At 43.9% G+C, this 27,525-nt stretch overlaps 1 protein-coding gene across 1 annotated transcript; it reads right to left on the reverse strand.

Moving 5' to 3' along the window:
• Positions 1-1,967: 1,967 nt before the first annotated feature.
• On the reverse strand, positions 1,968-25,654 carry LOC101611874 (major histocompatibility complex class I-related gene protein). The gene is made up of 6 exons (XM_045141746.1): positions 25,504-25,654; positions 11,172-11,432; positions 10,108-10,383; positions 5,135-5,410; positions 4,362-4,463; positions 1,968-2,168 (listed from the first exon to the last, which is right to left on the reverse strand). Exons 1-6 carry the CDS (start codon positions 25,556-25,558, stop codon positions 2,128-2,130), a joined length of 1,011 nt encoding a protein of 336 aa, XP_044997681.1. The 5' UTR covers positions 25,559-25,654; the 3' UTR covers positions 1,968-2,127.
• Positions 25,655-27,525: the final 1,871 nt, after the last annotated feature.

The raw sequence follows: 27,525 nt of genomic DNA on the forward strand, positions 1-27,525 counted from the left end.
GCTCTCAACAAAGGGACTATTGTTTCCCAGTGCATAGGCATGAAGAAAAAACCAATGGAGAAGGTGAGTCGGCCCAGCTACCTCAGGCCACTATAGGAAAGGCAGAAATTAGAACTGTAGCTCAGTGATAGAGAGCTTAGCATGTGCGAGACTCTGGGTCCAATTCCCACCACAAAGACAAGAGCTGAGGGCTTGAGGAACTGGCCCCAGCAGTAAAGGGCTTGCCACACACTCACTCACGAGGACCTGGGTTTGGATCCCCAGCACCCACATGATGCTGGCTGTGGCAGCACATGCCTGTAATCTAGAGCTAAGGAGGCAGAGGGAAGAGGCTCCCCAGAGTTTTCTGGCTAGCTAGTCCAGCTGAATTGGTAACCCCCAGGTTCAATGAGAGATCTCATAAATGAGTGGAGAAGAATTGAGGAAGACATCTGACAGTGACTTCTCGCTTCTACACACAAATGCACACGCATGCACACACACCCACACGCACACACGCACACATGCAAAAAAGGAAAAACTAAGAGATTGATCAGAGAAAAAAAGAATTTTTAGAAATTAAAATATGATCATGAAAATAAAATATTCATTTGAAAAAACACCACACACACACACACACACACACACACACATTAGATCTTCCACTGAAATATAAGCATATTGACATTTTTATAGTCAAACACTACAATTGAAGCTAGGTCTTTGTAGTTCTACTGGCAGTGATAATCTGCCTTACAATTATTGTTTATTTGTGTTTTGTCCTTTTTTTTTTTCTGGCCCAAGCTGGCCTCAAACTCAAAATCCTTCTGCCTTAGCCTTCCAAGTACTGGAATTACAAGAGTGTGCCATCATACCCTCAGTCGACTTCTGAGCAAATGTTGCCCTTTGTATTGAGATTACACTCAGTGTTTTTTTGTTATTTTATTTTATTAAAAATTTGGGGGCTGGAGAGATGGCTTAGTGGTTAAGCATTTGCCTGTGGTGAAGCCTAAGGACCCCGGTTCGAGGCTCAATTCCCCAGGACCCACATTAGCCAGATGCACAAGGGGACGCACGCATCTGGAATTTGTCTGCAGTGGCTAGAAGCCCTGGCGTGCCCATTCTCTCTCTCTCTCTCTCTCTCTCTCTCTCTCTCTCTCTCTCTCTCTCTCTCTGCCTTGTTCTCTGTCTGTCGCTCTCAAATAAATAAATAAAAATAAACCAAAAAAAATTCTATTTTTATTTATTTATTTGAGAGAGAAAGGTACAGACAGAGAGGGAGAGAGAGAATGGGTGCCCCAGGACCTCCAGCCACTGCAAATGAACTTCAGACACATGTGCCACCTTGTGCATCTGGCTTATATGGGTCCTGGGGAATCAAAACTGGGTCCTTTGACTTTGCAAGTCAAAGTCTTGACCGCTAAGCCATCTCTCCAGCCCTATTTTTATTTTTGTTTGTTTACTTTTAGTTGTTTGAGACAGAGTCTCACTCTGTAGCCCAGGCTGGTTTGGAAATCACGAAACAGAAAGAAACCATCTCAGTAGATCCAACAAGGCACACTTCCAGGATTCCAAGCTACCTGGCAGAGCTGCCATGACGAACAGAGTACTTCTGCTTGCACCCACGCTAGAAGATGTGTATAATGCTGAGGCCACTCCCAGGCGGCTGTAGAAACTTGCTGGCTGTCTTCATGGTGTTCATGATAGTCAGCTCCTGCAGAGCAAACATTCTCACGGAAGAAGATGAAAAAGAAAAGTTATCATGTGATGTATCAGAATATCTTTCAACTGGAGGCTGGCATTTACAGTATTGTAGAAACCATTCTCCACCACAATGCAAGAGTAACTCGCAGCTCTGAGATTCTGTAATCTACTCATAAATCATCACTGAGAAATAAGATGCTGGGAAGTGTTGTGTCATGAGACAAATTGCATTTAAAGCTAAATATGATAAAGGAGTCCATCAAAAACCTGAGCGCTGACAGTGATTTTGGAGCCAAAGAACAAAGAAAAATTTGTATTTCTTATTTTCCTGCCACAACTACTCAATAGTGTGATCTGCCAGTGTGTTTGTGGGTATGGTTAAGAGCTTCCAGCACCAGTGGGTGCGTGAGAAGAAGTCTTGGTTCCTAGGAAGGTGAACTTCAGTCATTGATGTGGTGCGGGAATGTACACGATTTCCTCTGGCTCTGAAAGGAAGAAGGTTTTAGTTAGTTACATATATGTTTCCTCACAGCTCAAAAATAAAATTTGTAATATTCAGCAAAATCTGAGAAGCAAGCACTAACAGTTTTAGCCTGCTTTCTCAGGATTCTCTAAGTACTTGACAAATTTTAACTCAAATTCACAGACTCTAGAAGATAAAAAGTAGGAACTAGGTTCTTGGAATGTAATTGAATTTCTTTCTTTCTTTGTTTTTATTTATTTATTTTTTTTTGCCTACATGCCTTTAGTCTCAGCACTTGAGAGGTTGAGGTAAGAAGATTGCCATGAGTTCAAGACCAGCCTGGGTTATAGAGTAAATTCCAGGTCAGCCTGGGCTAGAGTAAGAGCATGCTTCAATAAAACAGTAAACAGGGCTGGAGGGATGGCTTCGCGGGTAAGCGCTTGCCTGTGAAGCCTAAGGACCCCGGTTCGAGGCTCGGTTCTCCAGGACCCACGTTAGCCAGATTCACAAGGGGGCGCACGCATCTGGAGTTCGTTTGCAGTGGCTGGAGGCCCTGGCGTGCCCATTCTCTCTATATATATCTATCTATCTACCTCTTTCTCTGTTACTCTCAAATAAATAAAAATGAACAAAAAGTTAAAAAAAAAAAACACAGAAAACAAAGCTGGGTGTGGTACTGAGGTAGGAGGATCACTGTGAGTTCGAGGCAACGCTGACACCACATAGTGAACTCCAGGTCAGCCTGGGCTAGTGTGAAACCCTGCATCAAAAAAACAAAAATCTTTTTCTTTAACAGCTATCATTTATTGGATTGGGATTGATGCTATACTTCATTTATAAAGTAAACATTAATAGCCTACTCTGAGTTGATATTCTAACAAAGAGGTTGGCTTTACTGGGATCTAATACCATGCTTTTGTTTGTTATCATCTGTATTGGATTCAAGCCTATGGCTACAAAGGAAAAGCAAGCTTGTCCACAAGAGCTCTGAGCCACAATCCATCTCATCAGTATTTGTTGTGATCAACTTGAGTAATCAGTCAGCCTGTGGTAGCAGCTCCATGACATCAGGGATCATGCCATGGTCATGGCTATCTCCCATGAACTAACACAGTGCCTTGAACGTAGTAAACAGTTAATACATATTTAGCAAATGAATTTATTTACTATCTCCTGTTTCTCCTTTTCCTTACCCCAAGTCCTACTTTCCAGAAATATGTACTCTCAAGCATCTCGTGTTTTGAGAATAAACGTAGAAGGAAAAGGACTTGTATCTAGCTGGGGTAGAAAAATAGTTGTCAAAGTGGGAAAACTGCCAGGTGCTCTGGTACGCGCCTGTAATCCCAACGCTCGAGAAGCTGAAGTGGGAGGGGCGCCATGGGTTTGAGGCCAGCCTGAGTTACAGAATGGAACTGTTTTGAAACACCAGGAACAGCAGGCGGGGAGGGGAAGGGGCACAGCAAGGGATGTAGTTTAGGTGGGTGAGTGCCTCCCAGAGTGCTTACGGCCCTGAGACTGATCCCCAGTACCCCACAAACAGCATAGTGGCACACTTCTGTATTCCCAGCACTTTGGAGGTAGAGGTGAGAGGAACAGAAGTTCCAGGTCATCGTCATCCACAAGATAGCAAGTCAAGGCCGGGTGCACACCTCTAATCCCTGCACTTGGGAGGCACAGGTAGGCTGATTGTCATGAGTCCGAGGCCACTCTGAGACTACATAGTGAATTCCAGGTCAGCCTGGGCCAGAGTGAGACCCTACCTCGAAAAAAAAAAAAACAAAAACCAAAGGTAACAAGGTAGAGGCCAGCCTGGGCTGCTTGAGATGGTCTCAAAACACACACACAGAAACTAAGTGTAGTCTGATACAAAGAAAGGGCAGCATCCTCCAGACACAGGGAAGAGCCTTGACCTCAACACCATCCTTGTCTTTTGACTGAGGCTAGTTAATGGCAATCATAAGGAAGGTCTGGAAAAAGACAAATCAAGAGTACTGTATCTTCTGCCTCAGAAAACAGACCACTCTAATTGCAAGCATCCGAGGTGTGTTTTCTTTTTACAGTGGGGAATTATTCTAGGCCCTCTGTGATCCCAACATGAGCCTCGACCCATTTCTCCACAGAGCCCAGAGAAATAAGGTTCTACAGCCATTGTCTGGGCAGCTGCACTGAAGAACCCACCCTCCGCCTCCGGAACCCTTGCTTACTCACACCTTACCTCGGGGCTTCCTCCAGACTAGAACACCAACTCCAGCCAGGGCAATGACAATGGCAATGGCTCCAGAAACAGCTTTCATAACTAGAAGGATGGTTTCTGACCCTGCAAGCGAGGAAAACACACAAGTCATCTCTTCCACTCCTGTTCCTGAGGTTGAAAGCATCTGGAGGCTCAGCAGAATCAAATCTCACTCATCAATTTGATGGCTAATGGAATATGTACTTGTATTTTCTTGCTTAAAAAAAAAAATTGTAGGCTGGAGAGATGGCTTAGTGGTTAAGTGCTTGCCTGTGAAGCCTAAGGACCCAGGTTCAAGGCTTGATTCGCCAGGATCCATGTAACCCAGATGTACAAGGGGGCACATGCATCTGGAGTTTGTTTGCAGTGGCTGGAGGCCCTGGTGCACCCATTCTCTCCCTCCCTCCCTCTCTCTCTCTCTCTCTCTTTCTCTCTCTCTCTGCTTCTTTCTCTCCCTGTTGTTTTCAAATAAATAAATAAAAATAAACAAACAAAAGAACAATTTGTAATATAGTGAACAGCAACAGATATAACCTATATAAACAACAGCTGTTCGAAGTCCTCAGTAATTTTCAAGAATATAAAGGAGCCTCATGACCAAACAGTGTGAGAACACCTGATTTAAAAGATCCATTGCACAGCTAGCTTGTCAGGTGCAACAGTGACCTGGTCTCCCTCCCAGAAGACAGCATGGCTTCCTATTCAACCTCTTTTCTCTGTCTCACCCCTCAGACAGCCAGGATCTCCATCCTCACCCTGGGGAGCCTGCAGAACCTTGTGGAGACCACAGTGCTCCACGTGACAGGAGTAAACATCGCTGCTCCGAGGATCCAGCTCAACCGACACCCACGCTTGGTAGGTTCCGTCTCCACTGGGAAGAATGCCTCCATAGTCTACTTCGTGGACAATTTCTTCCCCATTTTTCACCCATGTCATGGAAATTTCTGGTGGATAAAAGCCATGAGCTCTACAGAAAAGAGCTGTGATCCCTGGAGAAGTTTCTTTGCGATTTATTCTTACCAGTGGGGGCTCTGGAAAGAAAAGGCTAAGGTTAAATGGAGGGGTCGTGGTTGGTGAGCATACAGTATTCAAACAGAGCAACAGGATTTCCCAATCAATATGCTTAGCTGTGGAAAGCATGCAAAAATAGACAATGAGCCAGAACCCAGATTCATCAACAAACTGAGTTGCTGTATAGATCCTATCAGGGCAATGTGATAGGCAAGGGGAAATATGGAGTTGAGTCACACTTTGTCCTATAAGTGGGGAAAAGCCATATAGCATTGAGTATTTGGAAAGTATATTACGAGTGTTTATCAGTCACCTTTGAAATAACCCTTATGTGTCAAGGAAAAGTGAGTCACAAAAATGTGTGATTTCTCCTGATAAGTAGTTCACCAAGAGACTGGGGATTCAAATGCGTGGATCTCAGTACTGTTTAGCGACAGTGGAGAACACAGCCTCCTCAGCCCAGTGTGAGGTCTGAATTGCCTTGTGTTATCACATTGGCATTTTAGTGTTTGTGTGTGTTTATGTCATGCTCACGCTCTAAAAGAGGATACAGACATTCATATTATAGAGGGATCTAACAGTGGCAAGAGGTTGTTGGTGTGTGTGTGTTTTATTTATTATTTATTTACAAGCAGAGAGAGAAAAGATAGGCAGAGAAAGAAAGAGAATGGGCACTCCAGGGGCTCCAGCCTCCAAATGCATGCGCCACTTTTCTGCATCTGGCTTTATGTGGGTACAGGGTAGTTAAATTCGGGTTGTTAGGCTTTGCAGGCAAGTGCCTTTACTGCTGAGCCATATCTCCAGCCTGTGTGTTTGTTTTTTGATATAGCAGCTCACTATGTAGCAAAGGCTGGCCTTGAGCTCGTGATCCTCCCGCCTCAGCTTCCCAAGTGCCAGGATTACAGGTGTGTACCAGTGTGCCCATCCTGGGGTTTTCTATTTGTGACCTGGCTGCCTCAGGACTTTGTTTTCCATGTGGTACTATCCTTAACATTTCCAGCTAAAACTGGGTCACAGAGCAACACAGAAACCAGCCACACTATCTGGAGGAGCTGCTTCCTTCTCGTCTCGAAGACTCACCTCCTCAGCCCCACCTTACTGTGTGCCGCTCCAGACACAGGGAAGAGCCTTGACCTCAACACCATCCTTGTCTTTTGACTGAGGCCAGAAACAGCATTAGGAAAAGATTTCCCAACATTCAAAATAAATGTCACCAGGAGAAACTGATTTTTGACCATACCTGTGAAAAATGAATCCTAAATCCTTTTGTAGACATGGGCTTTGACTAAAAGGCTGAGGTCCCATTTGGACACTCATGATAGACTATGAAGCAGGAACACTGAAGTCAGACTTTTCACTCTTCCCACACGCCCAGGTTCAACGAGCTCCCCGCACCCAGCAGAATCAACAGAATTAGGGTGGTGCACCTTCAAATCTCAATTCATAACAACTCTGCTTGAGTTTCTCTACATTTTGCCCAGTACCGCATTTTCCATTAGCCTCAGACCGGGCAACCAGAGGTTCTTTGTGTTTAGGCAAACATAATTGCCACGACTGGAATCAGAAATGTCCCCCACAGTCACCTGTGCTAAATACTTGCTCTATAGCTGATGGTGCCATTTTGGGAAATTCTGGAAGTTGTAGGAGGTGGGCCCTAGCTAGAGGAAGTATGTCACTGTGGAGTCCTTGGGGAAAGGGAGGGGATGTATCTTGTGCCTGGACACTTCTTCCCTCTGCTTCCTGTATGCCATGATATGAGCCACACCAGGATGGGCTGAAACCTCTGAAATTTAGACAAAATCTTTCTTCCTTTAATTTCAGGCATTCTGTCATAGTAATGAGAAAAGGAACTGATACATCTATACAGCGAGTACATCAAGATGAGAATATAAACTCAGGTTGCCCTTTCCATGTCTGCCTAGCCTTAGCCTAAAACATCTCAGTGACTAAGGGTCAAGTACAATGGCAAGTGGACCATAGATTTTAATCAGATCCTAAGCTATCACACATTCTTTAGTCAGGCAACAATGATCACATTTAATATGAACAGAGCCATAAACCTTACAGTGTTGTGTTTTTTTAAATGAGAGAAAGAAAGAGATAGAGTGAGAGAAAGAGACAGAGTGAGAGACAGAGAACTGATGCACCAAGGCTTCCAGCCACTGCAATCGAACTCTCTAGATGTGTATTCCATCTTACATGCATGCACAACCTTACGCATGCATCACCTTGTGCATCTGGCTTACGTGGGATCTAGGGAGTAGAACATGGGTCCTTTAGGCATCACGGGCAAGCATCTTAACCACTAAGCCATCTCTCCAGCCCTAAAGTGTTTCATATAGATTGTTTTCATTCAATTTCTGTGAAGTAGGCACCATCACAATATTTATGTCACTCAAGATTATTGCTTTTCTGGCCTGGCATCAATTTGCCTTAATAGCAGTGACCTCTTGTCCTGTCAAACACCAATATATTCTGGAAAATAACTCCACCCCACTCTGACATGTGCTTCTGTTAAGAAGTACCAAATTTAACTCCCCTCATCAACCACCACCTGATACTGTGTGCAATGGTCAGTGGCTCTTTGTTAACCCCAAGATCTAGTCTCTGAGCTTCTGTGCCCTGTCCAGTGGCCTATTGCCTTAGACCGTATTTCTAGGGTTCCCTTGCCATTAATTCCCAGCTGGTCTTGTGCCCTGGGAGAAGCACCCTTAGCCAAACAGCAGCAGGCTGGGAGGAGAGAGGAGCTGGAGGTTTGTATTAGTTACTTCACTCATTTCTGTGGGCCAAACACCTGATAAGAAGCAGCTTGGGGAGGCTGGAGAGATGGCCCAGCAGTTAAGGCACTTGCCTGCAATGTCTAAGGACCCAGGTTCAATTCCCCAGTACCTACGTAAGCCAGATGCACAAGGTGGCGAGTGTATCTGGAATTTGTTTGCAGTAGCTAGAGGCCCTGGTATGCCCATTCTCTCTCTCTCTCTCCCTGTCTCTCTCTATGTCAAACAAGTAATTAAAATAAAAAGAAGCAGCTTGTGGAAGGAAAGGGTTTGTTTGGGTTTATAATTCCAGAGGGAACAGTCCTTCATGGGTAGAGAAGGCATGGCGGCGGGAGAGCGATGCTGGCTGGTCACATCGCATCTATCGTCAGGAAGAAAGGTCAAACAGAAAATGAGGCTGGGCTATAAAACCACAAGCGCCACCCTCAGTGACCTGCTTCCTCTAGCAAGGCTCTGCTTCTTCAAAGTTCCTCAACCTTCTCAAACAGCACCATCAGCTGGGGACCAAGTGTGCAAACGTCCACGTGAACCTATGGGAGGCATGTTGCCTTCAGACCATGTTAGGTTTTCACCACCAGTTCCCTCATGTCCCTCACTGCAGCCCGGCCACAGCTGTGCTCCTCCGTAGTCACAGTGCTTCTCAGAAGGACCCTCCCCACAGCGCCAGGTACTTCCAAGCTGCCAGCGACACTCATTCAGCTCATGGAGATGCGACAACTTCTCAGTATTGCACGCCTCCAGATACCTCACCATTGCTTACTGGGATCCTCACTATACTTCTGCAAATGATCCCTGTTGAAGTCTCCTCAGTTAAACAATTTGCCTTAGGTCTCCCCGGAGCTTTATTACCCATTGTCAGTTTTGGATGTTTATCCTGATGGTCATAGTGATTAGCCCAGAAAGCAGTGCTTGGTTCTGCACAGGCTAATCACAGTCCTCCTGTGATTTATTTTTATGTGTTTTTTTTTTTATGAGTTAGTTTGTTGGCTTGCTTGTGAAAGGATCTCATGAATCCCAGGTTCACTATGCAGTGGAGGATGACCTTGAGCTCATGATCCTTCTGCTTCTGTTTCCCAAGTATTAGAGTTACAGGTTTGAGATATATATCATGGAGAAAGTCATTCAAATCTTCCTTTTCATTCCTTAAGTCCCTGCACTGTCCTGATTCCCGCCTTCAAATAAGATGTGTTCCATACAGTTTGTAATGGGTTTGTTACCTGCAACCCTCGAGGATATATTAGTCAATTGGCTAGTAAAGGTCAGGGGGAGCTGAAGCCAGACTCTAACCATCTGCCTCCAAAGCCTACACTTCTAAACACATGTTCCTAACTGTGGCCTAGTTGCCCCCACCCAGTGGGCGTGCCACAGTTCTACAGAGTCCTTCCATGGAAATTGCTCCTGTGGGAAAAGACACATTGTGTCCAGGACTTCCCCACAACGTGGTACAGATTCATTTTGAATCGTATGATCAAACATGAAAAACTCTAAGCTTTCCAGTGGAGTCACAGCTTTATGGTGGTTGAGGAACTCTGTACTGAAAGGAATTGCAGCATTAATCCTCAAGGAAGGACAAGAGTGTCATCTTAAGGCCCTTCTTCATACATCCAGATTTTTTTTTCACTTACATTTGGGTTGCAGGAACGTTTGGTTTTTATCTTGCAAGACTTGCCCCAGCTCCAAAAGCGTTGCCTAGCCTGCCATTGACAGGTGATGGAAGGGCTTGCCTCATGGAAGGTGCCCTTGCAGGCCCTCCATTCTGGCAAGACAAGTGGAATTGCTAAATCTTGTCAAGGTGTTACTAAAAATATAACTAGCCAGAGATCTCATGAGGTGTAACAGATCATAGTAGTCCAGCTAGAGATGGATTTCAATACAATAAGTTATATACAAAGCTAATTGTTCTAGGGGTGTGAGACCAAGGTGCCCCCTCTTTCCTTTACCTGTTCTCTCTAGGATATCTTTTCCATACTCCACAAATCTCTTTAGCCAGGCAATACATTCTTTTTCTAGCCAGTTCTTCTGATATTGTAACTCATGCTGATTGGCCTCCCATGCCCGTTTGGTGATGTGAGCTGCCTTATCGACAGCTATCCAGGACAGGGTGTCTTTATTGAAGATGATGAAATCCTGTCCGTCATATGCATACTGGAGAAACCCTGTGGTGCTGCCGTCTTCCAGCAACTCACAGCCAATCATTCTCTGGTAAGTGTGAAGCCCTGTAACACACATACAAGCCATGAAAGAGTGAGTAGGCATAAAGGCAGAGGGGCCGTCTTAGGTGATATGACTGGGACAGAGCTGGAAGCACCCTCTACCCTAGAAGATGCCATCTACTACACAGGCCTTCCATGGCATCCTTGGGTCTTCAAGAGACTGTGCTGTGTACCAACAGTCTACCAACAGACGTTTGTTAAGAGAAGAGGACCTACTGTCTATTAGTGGAGCATGATGATTCCTGCCTTGGGGAGTTATCCAACTTGGAAATGATTCACTGGTAAACTTCATGGCTATTATGAGTTCAGTGGAGGAGGAAGGAGCCAGAAATATCCCTGGGACAGTTAACACGATAAGTCACTATGGATAAGCAAGCACACCAAGAAACATGGCCTTGAGAAAATGAGGCCCCAAATAAACCAATTCAGAATAGGAAAAGAGAAGATACACAACAGACAGCAGACTAGCAATGGTATAAGGAGAAGGGGCAAAGGACAACAGGCTCTCACAGATGGACAATGTGGAATATGCACAGGGGAGATTAGAGACATCTACCAATGAGATTTTTTTTCCCAAGCTTCCAGAAAAGCCACAGAAAGGGATTGGGGATTTAGCTCAGTGGATGAGCGCTTGCCTAGCAAGCGCAAGGCCATGGGTTTGGTCCTCAGCACTGAAAAAAAAAAAAAGAAAAAGCTAGAGAAGGCACAAGTCAGTAATTGGTCACAGTGGTCACAAGCAGCCCAGGACCTCCTTGCTGGGGAGGGGCCAGCATGGATGGCATCTTAGTTACCAGAGTGATTGTAGTGCCTCTGCAGATGCCTCAGCTCCACCATGGACGTCTGTTGCCAGTTCCTCAGCAGTTGGGTATACCTCTCCCAGTGATCGGACTCCAGGTTCTCTGCCATCCATGGGGCCCGAGGCTTCTTTTGCCGAGTGACACTGTCATATGTGGTGATGGGGTGTGAATCCACATACCCAACAGAGATAAATTCAGGGACCCCAGGGCTTGGATCCGAAACAGCTAAGCGAAAATATCTCAGAGAGTGAGTCCCTGGGGAGGAGAAAAGGAAGACACTGAGTCACAGGTGACTGAAGGCATAGATTGCGTTTCACTGAACCCCCACACCAATGTCCCATTGCCACACCCAGCTGCACCCATGGCTTTTGGATATCCAGCTGTCCCTCCACCCCAGTGAACTTGCAAAGCCCCAGGAATAAGAACCTGGAAAGGACTTCAGAACTCCAACCTTGTGACTTAGAGCCTTAGGGTGAAGTTTTATGGGTAACTTCAGCTTGTAAGCAAAGTAGCATGATGCTCCGCTCTGGATGGAAGGATGGCCACAGTCCACTCATTGGGTGGGCGTGAGGAAGCCCTCCAGACCTCTGAAGGTCTGAAAACCTCGACAACCTAACTTCCCTGTTTCACCAGTGTAGCCTCTGGGTAAGTAACTGAGGGCCCTCACTTCACTCCAAGTGTGCACACGTGGACTCACAGCTTTTCTCCAGATCAGGCAGAACAAGAACCCCCCCAACAATAGAGAAAAATTTTTAAATGCCTATTATACCAAACAATTCTTCGTTGCTATTTTCTTATTCTTTTTTGTGGTTTTCTTCTTTTTCTTCTGGTTAAATATCAACATACAGCCAGGCATGGTGGTGCACACTTTTAATCCCAGCACTTGGGAGGCAGAGGTAGGAGGATTGCTGTGAGAGTTTGAGGCCACCCTGAGACTACAGAGTGGATTCCAGGTCAGCTTGGGCTAGAGTTAGGCCCTACCTCAAAAAACAGACAAATAAGTAAAATAAAAAATATCAATATAAGCATTAAGATCATCAGTAAGGACTAAAAGCAAAATGAAATGAAACATGGTTTGGGCCCCCTACCATGCCCACTGAACCCTCAGGTCTTCCAAGAAGCTTGGGGTCTGCTGGAGGCACACAAGGTTTTCAAGGCAGCATGACGAGTGCATCGATGCCAATGTGCGCCCTTGGGGAAGTCTTGACAGAGAGGGTGACATCTTGGGGATGACTTTTGCAATAGTGGGCGGTAAGCAGACAAAGGGGCTGGGAAGGGAAATGTCTGAAAATGTCCATCTCTGAGTATTTCACCTTGTCATCTCCTACTGTTCTGACCATCTAGATCCTTCCTGTTCCTTCCTCCCAGGGTCAGCCCTGACATTTACATTTCGAGTGGTAATCCATACAATGCAGATCCAAGCAGTTCAGAGAAATAAACCAAGCAGACAAGCTGTTAAGAACGCTCTGCCTTCTTTAACCTTCAAACTAAATAAGCTTATTGTTTTCCTTTTCCTCTGTCTCCTTTTTCCCCTGTGTTAGGTGCTCATAACTACCTACCTCCCCTACAAAAGGAATACTTGAAGGATTAGGAGTCCTATGTAGAGTTGGATGTAGTATTTTTCCTTTATGCAGCTTGGAGGCTTAACTTAGTATCAGTTCACTCTTCTGTATTTGAGGTCTTTCATATTTATGCTATCAACTCTATTCTACCCCCCCCCCCCCATAGGGTCTCACTATAGCCCAGGCTGACTTGAAATTCACTGTGTAATCCAAGAATGGCCTCAAACTCACGGAGATCCTCCTACCTCTGCCTCCCAAGTGCTGGAATTAAAGACATGCACCACCACAACCCCCCCCCCAAAAAAAGAACGCTCTGCTTAATAAATTACTCTGTGTGTAACATCGAAGACCTAGTTCAAAAAATTTTTTATTTTATTTATTTATTTATTTATTTTTTGGTTTTTCAAGGTAGGGTCTCACTCTAGCCCAGGCTGACCTGGAATTCACTATGTAGTCTCAGGGTGGCCTTGAACTCACAACAATCCTCCTACCTCTGCCTCCCAAGTGCTGGGATTAAAGGCGTGCGCCACCATGCCCGGCTCTAGTTCAAGTTTTAAAACCTGCCTTTGTGAAGTTTTAGACCTGTGTTTGGTGACAAGGAGGCATCTGGCCTCCTTCCTCTGGCCACTGGCCTTTGCTTCCCACTCCTGGATCCATCTAGCCCTGCCAAGGGCTTTGCGCTCACACGGAAACACCCCTGCTCTCTTATTCAGGCTCCACCCCAAAACACGGATTCCTGGTCGTCCCTCGGGCCTCACAAGGTCTTCCAAGTGATGTAACCCACTCTTTCAGAGGAAGGACCAAACTGAGTCATCTGTCAGGAAACTCTAGTTTGGGGTTCATGGACTATGATGGTAGAGTGGAGTAGTCACTAAGAGGCTGTCTCCTCTTGACATCATAGACACCTTGTTCAGGAGAGGAGGCTGATGTGGATAGCGCAGTGCCAGGCAGCAGGCTCTAAGGTGTTGGGGCTTCTCCTCCTTGAACTGAAGGACTGTACTAGACACTACTTCCCCGAGGTCGCTCCTTGTTGCCCAGTGTTCTCATCCCCTCTGGGATTTCCTAGCGCTTGCAACTTGTGGTGTGGTCCTCGGCACTACAGAGAACCGTGCACAGGTTTCAGGCTCCCACTCCCCAGCTGAATACAGCTTAATGATGCAAACTCCTTTCTCTCTATTTAAAAACAGGAAGTTAAGCAAAAACATCAAGCCTTGAAAAAGAATCAGCTCATAAATTAATTGGTTTAGCCTCTATGTAAGCAAGTCTGTCTGTATTTCTGGTTTTGTTTTGTTTTTTTCCAAAACTGTTTGCTGTAGCTTGATCTCAAATGCCCCACAAAGCCCATATGTTAAAGACTTGGCTCCCAGTGTTGCACTGTTAAAAGGTCATGGTACCTTTAAGAGGTAGGGCTTAGAGCTCATCAGAAGTATGCCCCTGAAGGGGACTATGGGAACCTGGCTCATTCCTCCTACCCTCTTTCCCCTCTCTTTTTCCCCCTGGCCACCTTGAGATGAGCAGTTTTCTGACCATGTGTTCCCACCAGGATGTATCACCTTACCACAGGCCCCAAAACTACAGGACCAATCAATCACGGACTAAAACCTCTAAAACTGTGAGCCAAAATAAGGCTTTTTTCTTTATAAATTCATTGTCATAGTGATAGAAAGTTGACTAACACACCATTAACAAAAGAATCCATAATGTGCAGAATGTCTCTGAGCACTGACCACCCCCAGGTTAGAGTACCCTTAGTTGACTGCCAGGGGAGAGAAGCTGCTCTGAGATGGAACCTGGCCTCCCAGGCACCTTCCACATCATCTCATCCTTTCTAGAAAGGCAGTGGAAGCACCTCTGGATGGGCAGAATAGCAAGCTCAGGAGTGACACCTGTCCCCACGGGTGGTTGGGGCCAGAGTGAAAAGGCAACCCAGCAAAGGCATCTGAGGTTGTCACAGCAGTCTTTGTTCCTAAGTGTTGGCTGTTGCTGAGTGTGGTGGCACATGCCTAGAATTCTGGAACTCAGGAGATAGAGGCAGGAAGATCAGGGATCTCCAGCTATATACCTACATTTGAGGTCAGCCTGGGCTACATGAAGAGTGACTTTGTGGGCTGGAGAGATGGCTTAGCGGTTAAGCGCTTGCCTGTGAAGCCTAAGGACCCTGGTTCGAGGCTCGGTTCCCCAGGTCCCACGTTAGCCAGATGCACAAGGGGGCGCACGCGTCTGGAGTTCGTTTGCAGAGGCTGGAAGCCCTGGCGCGCCCATTCTCTCTCTCTCCCTCTATCTGTCTTTCTCTCTGTCTGTCACTCTCAAATAAATAAATAAATAATGAACAAAAAATATTTAAAATAAAATAAAATAAAAATAAAAAAAATAAAAAGAGTGACTTTGTGACCAAGAGTTACCATATTCTGCCTTTGATGCTCTTTATCTTTCTGTTTATTTTTAGTTTTTATATTTTAGAGAGGGAGGGAGAGAATTGGCGCACCAGGCCCTCAGCCACTGTAATGGAACCCCAGACACTTGTGCCACCTAGCAGGCATGTTCAGCCTTGTGCTTACCTCACCTTTGTGTATCTGGCTTACATGGGATCTGCAGAGTTGAACATGGGTCCCTAGGCTTTGCAGGCAAGTGCCTTAACAGCTAAGCCATCTCTCCAGCCCTGATGCTCTTTTTTGTTTGTTTGTTTGTTTATCCTCTTACCATGCCCTACATCCTCTACATCCCCATCCTTAGGCAGTTAAGGACTGGAATTTAGCTATTTTTCTTCATAGTTCCTGATAGTCTAGCACAGGGAGCTTGTCACAGAGTAAAAAGATTGTAGTTATTTGGTGGCCAAATCTTTGGGGAATACTATTTCTCTGCTTTGGAATAATGAAATATGTTAAAATGTGGGGTGTAGTTGTTTGTTTCCTTGTTTCTTTCTTTGTCACTCTGTAGCCCTGGATGACCTGCAACTTTTCATGTCACCCAGGTTGGCCTCAAATTTGGAATGATCTTTCCATCTCTGTCTCCTGAGTGCTATGATTTCAGATCTGAGCCACCATGCTTGGCTAAAATATACTGAAATAAATCTGAATCTATTTAACCTGAACCCTATAGTTGAAAAACTATTTATTCATTCAATGGAAGGCTGGTGAATGAGACGCAGAGCTAAAAATCTAATTTACATCCCATCTGGAACCTGCCAAGGGAGATATGTTTGAGCCTGCTCTCGAATTTGAAACAATCCTTATATTACTCCACATCTGTTTGTTATTCTTTTGAGATCCAAGGCTCCGAGTTGAATTTTTTAAGAGGTAGATAGAAATAAAGTCCACTGACAATACAATATAATACCCCTTTCTGACCCCTACCTTAGTCCAATTCCTGGCTTTGTAGCACTTGTTAGAGAACAACCAGCCTACCTTGACTTCAAAGGTAGTTGGACTCCTAAAGTCTGGCCCTATCTATGTGCCCACCCATCACATAGCCCGTGTGTCTCTGCTCCAGGACATCACAACCTGCTCTTCATTCACCAGGGGCCCAGTTACCCAGCCGATGCCTCCGGAGGTTCAAATCACACATGATGCCTAGTTGGGCTCTTAAAATGTTGCTCCACTGTAATGGGTTGTCTGCTGACAGTGAACTCAGTCACCCATAACAGGAAAGATGAGGAAACGTCCATGTTGCCCTCATAGTCTGTTAGAGCTTGTGATAATTTATATCGTACCGGAATATGTTGCCCAGGTGTTCAAGTTTTTAGTGTAACTGCTAAGGTTGAATTGTACGAAAGGGCCAACATTGGTTGACATAAATGGAAATTTAATTCAGTTTGGTATAATCTTCTGACTTTCTCTTTATGCTTCAATAATTATGCAAACAGTTTTCTCTCTTCCTTTCCACAAATAGCACCAGCTCACTTGTTGACCTGAAATCTGTGATTTACAATTTGGTCTCCTGTCCAGGACAGTCAAGCTGCTTCTCAAAGGGCATTTGCTGCCCCGACCCATTATCTTCTGATAGTCATTGCTAGGGAGCTTGACCATCACCACCAAACACTTTTTACATCAGGGACATGGCTGCTTTGCCACCCTGAAATACGTCCCTTTAGCATGGGAGAGTAGCCAGCTCGGCCACTTTTACAAACAGCTATGATGTCACTGGGTTATGATGAACATGTGTAATCAGGCATTCATCCATGGGGACAATTCATATTTGTTGAATATTGATCATGCATAGGAAATAATAAGGCAACATCAAGGAAGAAAAACAAATCAGAAATCAGGTCTTTCTGGGTATTTACAGTATTACTGGAGCACTAAAAGCAAATCGCCTAAGTAAATGCAAGTAGCACAAAAGAGGTACTAAGAGCAGAGAGCTCACAGGACAGGAAACCTAGTCCCACAGAAAGGGGCCCATGGACCCATTGGGAAATGCTCCAAGGAGATGGAAACTCAGTAGAGTCTTCAATGAGTCAGAAAAAGCAACATCTTAATCAGTACTGTATTTATTTATTGAACAAGTACTATGTTAGGTACCATTTTAAATCCTTGATGAACATAGATTTCATTTACTCCTAACGTGTTCTTTGTTTGCATTTTCCCTTTTGGAGATAGGGACCCATGTGTCCCAGGCTGGCCTCTAACTTGCTATGTAGCCAAGGGTGACCTTGAACTTCTGATCTTCCTGCCTCCATCTCCCAAGTGCTAGTATTACAAAAGTGAGCCACTATGATAGATTTTTATAATTCTCATTCTACATATGGGAAGTAAATGCAGAGAGATTAAGTGCACTGCTTAAGATTAAGAAAATTAAGTAGGCACATCCTTACAGTCCATAAATGAAGGAACCAAGAATCATGATCTGACCTCTCTGATGGGAAACCCAACCCTACCAAAGGGAAGGACACTTCCCTAATCCAGGGTAGTACAGCCTTCCAGCCCCACCCTCCCGGAATATCCCTGCTCTCTCCTGCCCCCTTGTGTCAAGGATGCCTCACTGGCTCTGATTTTCTGGTCCCTGGAGGGCAGGTTTAGTCTAAATCTTGGATAACCAGGTCAATGAAATCCATTTTATTTGTTGTGCTTGCTGTCCAAGTAACCCAGTGCCTTAATAAGGTAAAAATGATTACGATTCCTGGTAACTCTCCTCTGGAATTTCAGGCCTCATGGGAATGAGGGGGAGAAGTGGATGGTGATATTTTTAGTTAAGAACCTTTGCACAATTCTCAAATCATGCATGTGGATGTGGATGGTTCCACGTGCAGCAGGAACTGTTGGTCCTTCTCCTAGCAACTTGTCCAGTGACAGCCTAAAAGTGCTAAATGTGACGGTCTGATTTCTTAGCTGCTGTATTGTCTCCATAGGAAAAGAATATCTGATAGAAACAACTTGAAGAAGGAAAGATTTGTTTTTATTGTGGTTCATAGTTTAATGGGATAAAGTCAATCAAGTAGGGTACTTGGGTACTTGGCACTTGGGACCAATTTGGTCTGGGTGGAGCTTGCCGCACAGCTTCCTCATGCCTCCACATGTCAGAAAGCAGAGGGCTCAGACTACAAGCAAAGCTGGCACCTAAGCCTAAAGCCTTGCCCCTCAGGCCTCATATTTGTTAGCTAGCTCTAGCAAACAGCTCCACCAGCTGAGAACCAAGTGTTCAAATACATGAGCCTGTGGGAGACATTTCACACTCAAACCAAAACATTGTGCCTTGGCTCCCATAGGCGTTTGAATATTTCCTAATGCAAAATACATTCAGTACAACTACAAAACTGCCCAAAGTCCTAACTATTACAACACTGTTCAAAAATCCAAGGTCTTTTCTTAGACTCAGGGAATCTCTTAACTATGTGCCACTATTTTTTTTAAGTTACATACTTCCAATATATGTGACATACAGTAAACATTCCCATTCACAAAGGGAAGAATGGGAATGGGAGCATAGTCAGAAAAGAGAGGAGCAAGACAAGAATAAGACCCATCAGGGAAGGCTCTAAGTCATTTAGCTCCATGTCTAGCATCTGAGGATTGTGGTAACAGCATTTGGGCTCCAGTAGATTTGAGGAATCCAACTCCTATAGCTCTGCTGCCTGTAGCACATTGGCGTCTCTCTTGAACCAAGAGCTTATAGATTTCTTGGGTGCATGTCCCACAGCCCTATCATCTTTAGCATCCAGGCTTTCCACAATAGGCTTCACCTTCACAAGTGACAGCACATTCATGAGCTTCATGCAAGGAACCCTAACCTGCTGCACATTGGCTGGCCTCTGTGGCTGTCTAGAGTTTTGACACAAGCCTCCACGATCCAGTAATTCTTTCATTCCACATCCTTTCAAAACTAGCATCATGTGAATATCATTGCCAAGTTCTGCTTCTAGCTTCTGTTGTACTTGCCCCCCTTTCTCCTAAGTTGCAGTAGCCTCTGCATACCTATGGAGCTGAACCTCAGAAAATATTTCCCTAGGTGGTCCTGTTGGACCAGGCCACTGTGGAGACTTTGGTGGGTGGGAACTTGTCTTCAAATACCATTGCTATTGTCCCAGTACAGAGTATGAGGTTTTTCTTTAACTGTGCTAATTTCTTTAAAAACTACTGCTTTCTCCATATTCACTTTATCCACAACTTTAAATTTGCTCATGTTCCTTTCTTCACATAATTGTGCTCTCTCACTATAAATCTGGCTAAGAGCAATGAGTACTAACTATGCCATAGCCTGAATGGGATGCTGACACAATATTTCTTCCACTAAACAAAGTAAACCATTACTTTTTAAAAACTTTAAATCTTGGGCTGGAGAGATGGCTTAGTGGTTAAGGCATAAACATATGTGTTTACATCTGGAGTTCATTTGCAATGGTTGGAGGCCCTGGCATGCCCTTTCTCATTCTATCTCTCTCTGTGTCTCAAATATAAATAAAATAAATACATAAATATTTTTTTTAAAAACTTCAAATCTTTAAAGATATTATTTATTTATTTATTTGAGAGAAAGAAAAAGAAAAAGATATATATAGAGAGAATGGGTACACAAGGACCCCAGCCACTGCAAACAAACTCCAGACACATGTGCCACCTTGTGCATCTGGCTTTACATGGGTACTGGGGAATTGAAACTGGCTTCTTTGGCTTTACAGGAAGTGCCTTAACCACTAAGCCATCTCTCCAGCCCTAGTCCATTACTTTTGAATCCATCCTCATTCAAAATTTCAAGATAGAGTTAGAACATAGATATTGTTTTGTCAGACTATAATACAAATGGCCTCTAGTTCAATTCCTGATAGTTTTTGTTCCCCTCTAAAACTTCATGAACATAGTCCTTCCTATCCTCACTTCTACCATCATTGGGGTCTTCCTTCCAGAGTAACCCATTAAGTTTTGTTTATAGAACTATAAGATTTTCAAGTCTCCAACTCCAAACAGTCCAACATTACTACCACAAACCAGTTCTAAAGTCCTACAAACTACATGGTCAGGTTTATCACAACAACCCCACTCCTGGTACCAATTTTCTGAATTACATGTCTGAAAGAAACAACATATGGGAAGAAGGAGTTATTTTGGCTCATGGCTTAAGGAAGGTGGTACAGTTTATCATGGTGGGCTAGGCATGGTGGCTAGGACCAGCTTGGTGTAGGGTGGCAGGCAGCTTTCTCATATCTCCACATGTGAGAAAGCAGTGGCTCATGCTGGAAGCAAGTCACACCTATAAACTTCAAGCCTCACTCCTATAGCCTTATAACTATTAGCTAAGCCCCATTTCCAAAAAGTTTTATAACCTCCCAAACTATGGCAGCAGCTAGAGATCAAATGTTTAAACACATGAGCCTCTAGGGAACATTTCACATTCAAACCATAACGACTTCTTCATGGCTTTTGAGAGTTATTATTATTATATATCATTTCATATAGGTATATTCTTTTCTGACTCCCCAGTAATCACAGCCTAACTGCTAGAGATAATAATTTACAAATCAAAGCCTCAGCCTTCTGAGAATTTATAAAAAAGGAGACTGGAAACCAACAAGTATATATAACACAAGGTCAGGTTGTGGTAAATGTTATTAAAAATGTTATATAAAATGTTATAAAATAAAATGTATGTCACGTCCATGTGAGGATTTGATTGGGTTAGCTGCTTCCAAAGCCTGTTGGCCCAGGTTCAATTTCCCCACATCCATTGTAAAGCCAAATGCAAAGTGGTGTATGCATATGTGATCCCAATGCAGCTGCTACAATGAGAGGTGGAACCAGGAGAATCTGAAGCTTGCAGACCAACTGCTCTGATGTTCTTTTGCAGTCTGGCAATTCATTTGCTATAATCAGAGACACTGTCTCAAAGATGATGGAGCATAGTTACACTGAAGCTGTCCTCTGAACTCCACACGCATGTTGTGGGGTTTGCACCCATGGAGTGAGAAAAGGAGGTAAAAAGAGGGAGGGAGAATCTTTATAAAAGAAAAGAAGCAGTGAGAGCAGTATGGAGGGACTTATCTGAACATTAGGGGACCAGATAACATGTGAGTCAAGTGGTTACTACACTGAAGAAGTGGGCCAAGGGGAAAGAGCCTTCCAAACAACATAATAAGCCCAAATCCTTGAGGAGAGTGTATTCTTTTCAAGTTAGAGGGGCAAAAAGGAGACCATGGTCAAGTACTGTGGTGTTCCAGAGAGTGAATGAATGAGTGGACTGTAACGACTTTTTTTTCAGTATTCTTTGGGTACAGTGATGACCATATGTCTTATATTTCCAAGAAGAATCCCAATTTTATGATGCTCACTCTTTTTAAATGATTCCTTGAAGTTGTAACAAAATGTGAGCTGGTATATATGCTCTTGAAAGGTTTTCCCTAGCATAAATTTGGATGTCAGAAAGAATGTCCTTGGCCATCTGTCTCACTTTGGGCTTCATTAAATAAAAGTATTTAAAGAGTTATATGTTTGCTCTTTAATCTAAGCTCCTTTTCTTTAATTCTTAGCAATACTCTGGAGTGAGAAAATTCAGATCAAAGAATAGAAAACATTCCACCTACTTAAAAGGAAAATCTATAAATTAGCTGAATTTCTCGGATTTAGACATGTTCAATGTTAACCAAGAACAAGAGGACCTTACAGGAATGAAATATTGTCTTAGACAAATTTCTATGGCATATACCTTGGCAACAGCTCCATGGAAACAGACTGAAGTCTAATAAAGTCTTTAGCAAGTGTCCATATTTTCTCATGTTAACTCTTTGAACTCAAGGTCATTTCTAAACACATAATCTACAAGTCTGTTTTCTAACATTTGCCCAACTGGAAGGTTAGGGGGTTATCCATCACCAGTCCTTGTCTCTGAATGACAGGATTATTCGTGAAATAGATTGATATAGTGGATTAACAGATCCATAAAGTTAAGAATAACATCAAGAGAATGACCTTGATTATATCAATGAAACACTCAACCCATGTATGGCTGTGCAAGAGCAATTTCATGCATGACCCTAGCTTGATTACAGACACCCACACCAGGTCAGTTTCACACAGGCTGAAACGAAGGATGACAGGAGTTGTAAAAGCATGAGACTCTACTTTTCATACAAACTCGGCACTACAGTAAACCACAGTTTTGAATGTGTAATCATGATTGTTACCCAAGCTCTTTATAGCTCGTAGTCAGATGGTTTCCGTTTCTTAAAGCTCTCTCTCCCTGCCTGTTAGGAGGGCATCACAGGAAACATTTTAGAGAAGAAAAGAATTATAGACTATGAACCAGCGTTCTGAGAGCACTAAGGAAGGAGTTATTACCTGCAGGGTGTGCAGTCAATAACAGCAATACACAGGAGCCGAGCGTGGTGGCACTTGCCTTTATTTTAATCCCAGCACTGGGGAGGCAGGGGTAAGAGAATCATCATGAGTATGAGGCCACCCTGAGACTACATAGTGAATTCCAGGTCAGCCTGGGCTAGAGTGAGATCCTACCTCGATGATTAAAAAAATAATAATAAAATAAAAAAAATACACAGGAAGTGATAGTGGAGTTGTTTTTTGCTTTTGTTTTTGGTTTGGGTTTTTTATTTGAGAGCAACAGACAGAGAGAGAGAGAGAGAGAGAGAGAGAATGGGCATACCAGGGCCTCCAGCCACTGCAAACAAACTCCACACGCATGTGCCACCTTGTGCATCTGGCTTACGTGGATACTAGGGAATATAGCCTCGAACCAGGATCCTTAGGCTTCACAGGCAAGTGCTTAACCACTAAGCTATCTCTCTAGCCCCTGGAGTTGTTTTAATATTCCCTGCAATTATGGTCTAAACACTCAGGTATCTTTCATCCCCTTGTGATATGGAAACACCTGCTTAGGCACAGTACTAGGCACAAATATCAAGTAGCCCTTAAGTCCTTTCCCATAGCTCCAAAATCCCTCAATGTCAATGTCCCTCAAAGCTCAGAAATGCTCAGTCATCGTCATGGAATCGATAACAGTTACCTTCTTGTTGCTAGGACAAAACACCTGACCAGAAGCAGCTTATGGAAGGAAAAATTTTATTTTGGTTTACAGTTTATAATGGAAGCTTCATTATGATATAGAAATCATGGCAAAATGGATAGAGTGTCACATCTTGTCACAGTAGCAGGAAGGAAGTAGTTTGAGTATGCGGCTTAGAGCTGGGCTATAGTGGCTCAAAGCCAACTCCCAGTAACAAACCTCCTCCAGTGAGATTCCAAGTCCCAAAAAACCCACAACATTCCAAAATTCTAACCAGCTGGGGACCAAGTGTTCAAAACACAGTCCATGGGGGGGACATTTCATTCAAATAATCACAGCAGGAAGCAGCCTTGATCCCAGGTATGTCCCACAAGAAGAGTAACTGATAAAAGCTACACTGTAGAGAGACAAGAAAGATACATGTCAACCTCTTCACCATTCTCTGGCCTCTCTTCTTTCAGTGTCTCCCACTGGGTGAGTCAATACAAAAAGCAGTTTGCAGGAAGAACTGGGTGGTATAGTTTGTAACACACAGCCAGGACATAGAACAACAGAGAGAAGGAAAGCATCAAAAGGAGACTGAGAGCTGGAGAGATGGTATGGTAGTTTGAATATATGGCCCCTAATATATTCAATGTTTTATTAGGTTGTAGTTTGGATCTGCAGCCACCTGGCAAGAGAAGGTGTCACTGGGAAGTCCAGCCCCAAGGTGTGGTGGCGGGTTTGAGATTCCAATCTAAAGATATGCAAAGTGCCTAGCTGAAGTTCCTAAAGTGTACTGTGTGGCTTTTGGCTTTTGGCTTGTGGCTTGTGGCTTCTCTCTGCTTGGCCCTTCTTCTGCCATTATAGAACTTCCCCTGGATCTGTGAACTACAATAAATATCCCTTCCTCCATTACCATGCCTGGTCTGGAAGTTCATCTCCACGAACTTGAAGCTGCCTCCCACAGATGGTTTGGCCGTCAAGGTGCTTGACTGGGAAGCCTAAGAACTCACGTTCAGATTTCCAGGTCCCATGTAGCCAGAAGCAGTGACAAACACGCAATGTCGCACATGTGCCGCAAGGAGACGCATGCGTCTAGAGTTCATTCACAGCAGGCTGAAGGTCCTGATGCACCCAACTCTCTCTTTCTGTCTCTCTCTTGCTCTCTCTCTCAAAAATAAAAATAACAAAAAGGAGAGTGACCAGCTTAAAGTACCCCCTCCATTTTATAGCTTACTTGGTTTATTTCCCTTCCCAACAATTATCGAAATATTAAGTGTTCATAAATCCAGCAGTATTGTGAAAAAGGCCTGGACTGACAGAAGACCTGTGTTACACTCTAGGCTGCTCAATTTGTGAGTTTCACCCTAGCCCAGGAAAAAAAAAAAATCTACTCTTCAATTTTATTGTTATTATTTAATCATTTATTTCTGAGACATTGCTGCATTGTTACCTATGTTGGCCTCATAAGCACCATCTTCCTCCCTCTGCCTCCAAAGAGCTGGGATCATAGGCATGTGATACCACCTCCAGCTGGTAAGTCCTCCAAAGCATCTGGCATATAGCTAGCTATCAATCAGTATTTGGAAAATTAATACACCGAAGATTTGAAAGAGCTCCTTCCTGACATGTTCATCAGTCACCAGCTGAAGGGGTGGCCAAGTGTGAATGCTAAAACTCTCCCACCACCCGCCAGCCTGGAAAGCAGTTGCTTAGAGCAGAGAAGGCTGGGTCTTCCTGTACCCACAGGAGCCCTCTCGGGTATTTAGGGCAACGGAAGGTTCCTGCTTCCCCGATAACATGAGCCTCCTAAACTGCGACAAACTTTTCCTTTTAGTTGATTAATATCTCCTACACCCAACAAACAAGCCCAGGATCATTGTTTTTATCTTTCTTGGATCTTTCGTGGCAGGTAGGCCTTGTGGTAAGAAGAAAAAAACATCAATCAACATGAACAATAGATGTTGTGGGCTTTTCAGAGCCTCTGACGTTCTGACTACAGTCTCATGAGTTTCACTAATTTAGAAAAGGAGAGAAACAAAATGAAAGGATATAAGCAGAAAAGAAAGGGGTTATCCCTCAGAGGGAAACAGAAAGTTTTCAGTAGGTCTTTCTGGAATGGCTTGCCTAAGTTCAAAATGTTAGTAACAACCAAATCCAACAAATGCACACTGGAAAGATATGGTTCATTGTCCCTTCAAGTCCTGGATGTAATGTACATACTTTTTTTTTGCCCCGATGTTTTCATTATTTCACCACAAGTCTTTGGAAACAAAGTGGTTGCTCCCAGGCTGCCTGGGCTTGGGGAGTCAGGAGCAGATCGCGCTTGCAGTACTCACGGGCCTGGCTGTGCTCTGCCACGAAAACAAGGAGGAGAGGCAGCGGGACCACCATCAGCCCTGCTGGAATCCTTCCCTGCTCGCTTCTTTTAGCCAAATCCCTTGACAGTTCCCTGTTGATCCTTTTGAGAACCGATGCTCTGCGCTTTTGGATGAGTTAGCAACTGAGCAATACACAAAACCTTCTCCCAATAAGAACGGGGGGAAAGACGTAGTGTCATCAGTTGCTAAGTAGAATAAAGACAAACAAAATGAAAGCAATAAATTTTAACTCTTTGTTGGCTTCATACACTCCTTGCTCCTTTTGGTGAGCTTGTCTTGACCCTGTTCCCAACTTCTAAATATTGATAGAGTACATAAATGTATGAGGCATAAGGAAATAAAGATTAGTACTACCCGGTCAACCAGGAAGTTACGGCCTTTGCTTCTTCCCTGGAGTTGAGATTTTAACTAAGCTTCAGTGAGAAAAATCACAGTTTCCAGGGTTTGGACCTTCCTGCTTTGGCTCCCTATGATGCTATAGTCCATCTGTCTGATACAGCACGCATCACTTGGATTTTCCTATGATTTTTAGCTTAGACCTATATTCTCTGATGCTGCTATGTTCAGTATAACAGGCCCAAAATATTTTGTTGAAAAGGGCAAGAAAAAGAACTTAGTAAAGATTCTGAAGGCGCTAGAGAGATAGCTTAGCAGATAAGACACATGCCTGTGAAGCCTAAGGATGCAGGTTCAATTCTCCAGGTCCCACATAAGCCAGATGCACATGGTGGCACATGCGTATGGAGTTCATTTGCAATGGTGTGCCCATTCTCACTCTCTCTCTCCCCCACCACTTTCTCTGTCTCTAATAAATAAATAAAAATAAATCTTTTAAAAAAAGATTCTGAGGGACAACTGGTTACTCATTTTACTAGATCAGCAGCTCCAAGATCATGCTATGGTCACATTGTCATTGGAAGCACATGACAAGTTGGAAAGTAGTGGCGTAAGCTTATTCACAAAACTGGGGAATGGATCCAGACAGGAAAGAGGAAGCAGAGGTGAATGGGAGAGAAGAACTGAAGCAAACCAGAGAAGCAGACAGGCTTGAACCTCAGTCAGGTTCAGGATCTGGGTTTACTGGCAATCATCTGCTTTGGACAGAATCCCAAATTGCACTGAGGCTTTGTGTCTTCAACTTTATTGTTTATTTTGAAAGAAAGACAGAAACAGAAAGAGATAGAGAGCAAATATGGGCACATCAGGGTTTCCTGCTGCTACAAATGAACTCCAAATACATGTACCACTTTGTGCATTTGGCTTTACATGGGCACTGGGGAATCAAAGCCTGGCTGTTAGGCTCTGCAAGCAAGCTCCTTTAATGACTAAGTTAGCCCTCCAGCCCGCCTTCCTTCAACTTTAACAGCAAACAGGACATGTATTTCACAAGACTATTGAAGGATTTGGTGAAGCTCTGTTTATTGCGCACTTGAGGAGTGGTTTTCTTCCATGGCAGATGGAACAATGTCCCACCCCAAAGATGTCCACATCCTAATCCTTGGGCCTATGAGTACTCTACCATACATGAAGAAAGAAACTGTGCAGATGTAAATAAAGATGATCCTGGGACTGTAAAGATGACTTAAAGGTTAAGGTGCTTGCCTACAAAGCCTAAAGATCCAGGTTCAATTCCCTGGGACCCATGTAAGACAGATGCACAGGGAGGCACATGCATCCAGAATTCATTTGCAGTGGCTGGATGCCCTGGTGTGCCATTCTGTTTCTCTTTATCTGCCCCTTCCCCTCAATCTCTCTCTCTTTTTCTCTGACTCATAAATAAATAAATAAATAAATAAAATTGTCTGATAAACCTGGTATAATCACAAGGATTCTACTCCCAGAAGGAAAATGGGTTGGAATGAGAGGAGACCTCCAGATGTCTCTTCAGCACTGAAGGTCATGCCAATGTATTTGTTCCTTTGATTTTTCTGTTAATAGCTTGTCTCGCTAAAATGTAGACTATACTCTTTTTTCTTTTGG

Source organism: Jaculus jaculus, chromosome 1 (genome assembly GCF_020740685.1).
Source record: "Jaculus jaculus isolate mJacJac1 chromosome 1, mJacJac1.mat.Y.cur, whole genome shotgun sequence".
NCBI classification, from domain to species: domain Eukaryota; kingdom Metazoa; phylum Chordata; class Mammalia; order Rodentia; family Dipodidae; genus Jaculus; species Jaculus jaculus.

Coding starts and splice junctions, on each gene's coding strand:
- LOC101611874 (XM_045141746.1), bottom strand. CDS start 25,558: ATGGTGGTCCCGCTGCCTCTCCTCCTTGTTTTCGTGGCAGAGCACAGC. Junction 4,464..5,134: donor GGTTCTGCAGGCTCCCCAGG/GTGAGGATGGAG, acceptor CCTCGCTTGCAG/GGTCAGAAACCATCCTTCTA. Junction 2,169..4,361: donor AGTCTGGAGGAAGCCCCGAG/GTAAGGTGTGAG, acceptor TCTTCCTTTCAG/AGCCAGAGGAAATCGTGTAC.